General features: G+C 55.1%; 1 protein-coding gene across 1 annotated transcript in view; it reads left to right on the plus strand.

The window, feature by feature from the left end:
* The window catches only part of ICE1 (interactor of little elongation complex ELL subunit 1), a 97,622-nt gene extending 95,517 nt beyond the window's left edge, over positions 1–2,105 (plus strand). Inside the window, 1 exon segment of the mRNA XM_007953261.2 lies at positions 1,924–2,105. Coding sequence (XP_007951452.1) covers positions 1,924–2,105 — 182 coding nt within the window.
* Positions 2,106–5,700: the final 3,595 nt, after the last annotated feature.

Here is a 5,700-nt window from a genome sequence, read left to right on the forward strand (position 1 = left end):
TTCTGCCTAGTCCGCCATCTTGGTCTTATTGAGATGAAATTTTTATGCATTTTTTTAAAGCAGATCTTTAACCCCCTGAAGATAAGGAGTTATGATGAGAACACTGCTAGGCTTTGTCGCAGTGTAACTAAGTAGTGCTAAAATGCTGTCTTGTCTGTCTGTATTTTTTTTAGTGTTTTTAATGCTAATAGACTTGCTTTAGCTATATGGGTATCATTAGATTTGCTTTTCAATTCTTTGCTAGAAAGTTGCAGCTCATTTAAAATAGCTGGTAGATACAGAAAGCATAAATATACAGTAAGTTTAAACACTGTACTAAATGTAACAATATAAAGAAGCAAAACAGAACACAAATTGTAACACAGTAAAACTGTATTACATTTGTACTTCAAATACCACAATACATTATATACAATAATCCCAAATAAACTTCTCATGCCAAGTGACACAAAAACAAATAGAAAGCAAAAAAAAAAAAAAAAAAAAATCCAGCAATTTGTGCATTACATTTTTCTTTCATGATAAACATTCAGCTCTGAACAGGGGCAATTTCACTACCTACAGATGCAGCTCGCCTTTTATTCCATCTTGCCATCCTGTTTTCCGACATCATGCTGTTCAGTAGGTTCCTGTGTCAATTCTTACGTACATGTGGAGCAAAAAAGAAACGAACGTGGGGCTCTGTGTTCTTCCTGGGGTGATGTTGGCAGATCAGTGACGCTGGGGTGCATCGCCTTCTCTCATTAAACCTTCCTCATCGTCTGTCTGACAAAGGATCATGTCACTCTTCAGGAAAAATTGTGCTCAGAGAATGTCTGATTACAAGGCTGACATGCAAAGCAGTCCCGGTGGTACACACTCTCCTTGGCACACATCGCCATCTCACAGGCCGGCCTGGGCTTACTCCAGACAGCAGTTTCCCATCCCAGCTCAGAGCCTCGGACCGTCTCTGCGGCCAAGGACCAGATGAGCCTTAGAGTACGGGGTGGGGCCTACTCTCCCACTCCCAAACGGCAGTCAGAGCAGGCCCACTCCCACAGTCTCGTGACAGACTGTTCCTGGCTGTGGTCTGGTGGGGTGCTGGGGGTCGGAGAAGGCTGCAAGGTACTTCCCTTATCAAGTGTGGTCACTGCTTCTCTGCTCTGGGCCCTCTTGGTTGAGGAAAGGTTTTGTGGGAGCATGCCCCTGCCGGGTGGTGGGGGAAACCTGGGTCAGGAGCTCGGGGCCACGGGCGGAGCAGGGAGGCTGCCGACGGAAGGTGGGGGTTCAGCTTCTCCCAGAGGGGGAGGGGCCTCAGAGGAAGGGCCTGCCACCGGTCCCACGGTCGGCCACGTTACCCTGTGCAGCACGGTCCTGCTCCCACCCGTGGGGTCGCCGCGAGCCGGAGCCATCTCGGTGGCAAGTGGAAGGGACAGGAAAGGTGGTTGTGAGCACCGGGCTGCCTTTCTTCTCCCAAGTGCTGCCACAGCCAGCGCCGGTTCTTCCAGCAACGCTACACACACCTGTGAGAGGAGCCAAGAACACACAGTCAGGACAGGTCGGGGGCGGATCACAGCCCAGCAAACGCACGCTGAGAGCAGTGTGCGAGGACGGCTCCGCTCCCGTCTCCCGATCCCTTCACTTGGAGGCTCTTCCACAGAGCACTTAGGTATCCCCATTGCACGATAACGAAACTCAGGTCCTCGGGGTTTACTGTTGGTTCTGAGAGGCGGGGCGTTAGGAGCTAGCACGAGGACACTGGAGGGAGCCCGTGCTCCTTTTATTTCCCGTTGTAGGTGGGTCTTGAATGAATTGTGTGTGTGTATGTGTGTGATTGCTGGCAGAAAGTGTTTGGTAGTTGAATGCTCCTTCAACAGATAAGACATTGGTACTTTGAGTAACCGCTGTTCCATTGTGCAATCACTTACCGACAATTCTTTGCAGATATACCCTGGGGTGTGCAGTTAGCTGCTGTCTATGCCCTCTGTGACTTGAGTCCCAGCAATCCAACGGAAATAGCCAAGATCCTGGAAGCCTGGCGGAAGGAGACGGTGCAGAGTGTGCCGGCCGCCGTGGTCAGCTCCCTGGAGGAAGCCGGTGCGCTGTGCACAGAGGAGTGCAGCTAGGCCCCGGGCTGTCGCTGTGTCCAGAGAAGTGCCTTCACGCTATCTCAGTGCTTACCTGCACGAGGCCCTCAGAGGACAGCTGCGGGCACTCGGGAGCAAAGCGGAGGTTTGAGAGAGGAAGGCATGAGAGACAACCACAAGGCTGTCCTCGTGGTGGGCAGGGAGACGGAGAGACGGCAGTCTCCTGTCTGCGGGTCCCTGCCACGCACCTCGCACGGGGGCTGTCAGCATTCCTCAACACAGCTCCAAATGCTGGGCGTGGTCAGATGGTGGAAACTTGAAGTTAGCCCTTTTTTGCTGCAGAATGTGTCCTTTTAGTGGCTTTTTAACATTGAGTGGCATTTTATAACAAAGGCAGAGTCATCTAATGTTAAGATTCAGCTCCCAGACAGTGGCGGGCCCTGCAATCCCGTGATTGATTACGGCACCCGCCAGAGAACAGGCAGACGCATCCTCTCCCGCCGTCCCCAGTAGTGGCTCCCAACGCCGTCCCAGTGCACTGGCGGTGAATAGAGGAGGCTCGGAGGCCAGCGGCAGAAGCCCCAAGTGCCTCTCCTCCCTCTGACGCCGAGAGAATGACCCTGTGGAGGCCGCGACCCTGCAGGTCTCTGTCGCTGGGTGTGTAGGAGACGCAGAGGCGGCCTGCGCAGTCTGTGTGCACATACACGACGGGGCTGTGTTGTGCTTCCCATTGGTTGATGCTCCTTGGGGAATTTTAGTATTTGTACATAGAAGTGGGTTTAATAACTCACCATGGCCCTGATTTGTCCTGCGGTCATTACATCTTCAAAAGCTCGTGGTTTTTTATAATAAAAAGATAAAAGTAAATCCTGCACATGACTTCTGATCAGTAGCGTGTCACTCCACGTGGTGTGGGCTCCATCGCGGCCAAGGAGCTGGGTGCCAGACAAAGGTCCCATGTCACCATGGTAAACCGCTTTCCCTCTGTAAGCCTGGCGGAGCTGCTAAGGGGCTAGCCCTCCCGCTGGACTTGGTGTTGACTTACGGCCGCTGACCTGTAACAGTCACATTTGGTAACCGGGCTGCTGCCCCCTCACCATGGCCATAGGAACCGTAACTCAGCGTGGCTGCCCCTCCCCGTGCTCGCAGGATAACCGTCTGTGCTGCCCCGCCTCTGGTCACGGGAACCCTAACCAACATATTTACAACAATTCTGTGTTCCCCTTGTGGAAGCTGCTTGGTATATTTATCCATTCAACAAACGTTTGTTGAGCGTCTGCCCTGTGCTGGGGGTGGGAACAGTGGGAGCCGGTGTTACAGTGGTGAACAGAGCTCCAGGAGCCGGCTTCGGGATGTGTTCTTTGTTTGATCCCAAATGGAAGGTCACCATAATGCAGCCATGATGAGTCTGTCTCTGTTGGTCAGGGAGAGTCTGAGGCGCTAAGCCCTCAGCAAGGCCCTGAAGGGGAGGCTGCCGGGGAGGGTGTTCCTCCCTCCAGGAAGGTCAGGGTGGCTCCGAGGGAAGTCCCTGGGGAGCTGGGCAGGGTCTGCGCCAGGAGGTGGTCCTGGGCTGCCTGGGCCCGTTAGCACTGAGGGCAGCTGGGAGGATCCACCAGGGGGCGGGGCAGAGCTGTGGCGGGGCACTGAAGTTCCCATGCTGTTGTGTGGCCCAGAGGTCAGGGAAGGACGGGAAATGGGCAGAGAGCTGGTGCCGGGAGGTGACGCGTTAGGCCCGGGCGAGTGGTCAGGGTGGGCCGTGCACAGTGAGGACCAGAGGGTTCATCGCAGACGTGCGGTCAGTGCTGCTTTCCTGAAGGTGGGGGGCAGGGAGGGCTCCAGGGGCACCTGCTGGGGCAGGTGTGCGAGTTTGGGACATCAGAACTGTGAGGCACTTGTGAGACAACTCCATGGAGGTGTCAGGTCAGTCTGACGTCTGAAGGAGAGCTGGGAGGACGTGTGTGTGTGTGTGATCACCCGTGGGAATGTTCCCCATCACTCCAGTAGGGTGATATGTGCAGGAGACGCGAACCTAGGGCAGGCCAGGGGCTTCCAGGACCTCTGTGATGTGTCCTCACTGAGCTCGGGAGGCTGAGTGGTGGCTTCCACACAGCCTGAGGCCACCACCAGGCAACGGGGAGGTGAGCAGAGGCACCAGGATCCCAGGTCCCACAGGGACGGCGACATCGCCAATGTGGTCCTGTGGGCACCGGCTCGAGTGATGGGAGGAACTGCAGGGCTGCACACCCGGCCTGGGAGGGCCTGTATCTCAGGGTTCAGAGTTCTGACCTCGGCAGTCTTCTCAGTGGTGGCTGTCAGTGTATTTCCTTCGTGTCTAAGCCCCAGGCTGGGCATCAGTTGGCATCCTTCACACTGGCACCGGGGGTGACCATGTTCTCTGCATGTCGTGACCTGAGCGGCGGCCTGACGTTGACCCTGGTGCAGGGTTCACCTCGGAGAGTGCAACAGCTTCTGGCTGTTACTAAGCCCAGTTTCTGGTACTGGGAACATCGTAGGGTTTTGTCCCGTGAGACGCACATGAGCAGCCTGAACGTGCACTTGGATGGCCCCGTGTGCCCCTGCTCGAGCCGGGCCATCCAGCTTGCAGCCGGAGGAAGGCCCAGCCCCCGTGGGGCAGTGATCCTGCGGTGCTGGGAGCCCCAGGCACACGTGGGTGGGGGGTGGCCGGAGAGGAGGGCGGGAACCCAGTGGCCACAGTGGCCTCCCATCACCTGTGCTTCAGCACCTCCTCCCGGTGCCGTGGGGCGCCCGGCTCTTCCTTCCCACACGCTAGTGCTTTTCCTCGGAGTCCTGCGTCACGTGGCTCCTTGTGTGTTTTACGAGCAGACGTCACAGCGTAACTTGGCAAATCCAATTTTAAACCAATGAGAAGCTCAGTATAATACTTGGAGAGGGATTACTGCCTCGTGGCCACGAGAGGGTGCTTCAGGCCCACACACAGCGCATGGACCAGGAAGACACCTTGGGTACCCCACTGCTCCTTCGAAGTGAGCATGTTCCATTCAGACCTGGGTTTTTGGAGTTAGTTACTGCCTCTAGAAGTAAGTGGGGAAAGTGTGTGGAAAGGATGACTATGAAATTAATGACAGTTGAGGGCATATTTCCTTAAGAAACAAGCCCATGTTTTACCTGTTTGGACATGATGTTCTCCTGCATTTTCTTGTGGCCTTAAGTGAAATGCTTTGACAGGTGGGTGACAGGTGGGTGGTGGGCCCAGAGAGTGGGAGGGGAGGCTCTCCCAGCTCACCTGATGAGCCCGGCAGGTATCAGTGGGTTCAGCAGGCATCCTGCCCACATTTCACACTCAGTTCTTCTCCCCTCGGGCCCATGCTCTCACGTGGGACAAAGAGCTGTTGTGTGAATAGAGCTCAGTGTGCAGCTGGTCCACCCACCTGGTGACGACTGAAGGTGCTCCAGGGCTTCAGTGAGAGGCGCTCCGGAAGTTCAGGGGCAGAGCCTCAAGATAAATCAGCCCTTTATGGAAAGAATTTCCTCTCCTTCCCTTCCCTGATCTTCCCCAAAGACACACCGTGCACTTGACTCCAAGGCTGCCCCTTCTGCAGGCAGTAAGAAGCTGAAGGAATCCCTGCCTTGTTAGCATGGCATTCTTGTCAGT

The sequence above is a fragment of the Orycteropus afer genome, unplaced genomic scaffold, assembly GCF_000298275.1.
Source record: "Orycteropus afer afer isolate SDZICR_OR568_19922 unplaced genomic scaffold, OryAfe1.0 scaffold00381, whole genome shotgun sequence".
NCBI classification, from domain to species: domain Eukaryota; kingdom Metazoa; phylum Chordata; class Mammalia; order Tubulidentata; family Orycteropodidae; genus Orycteropus; species Orycteropus afer.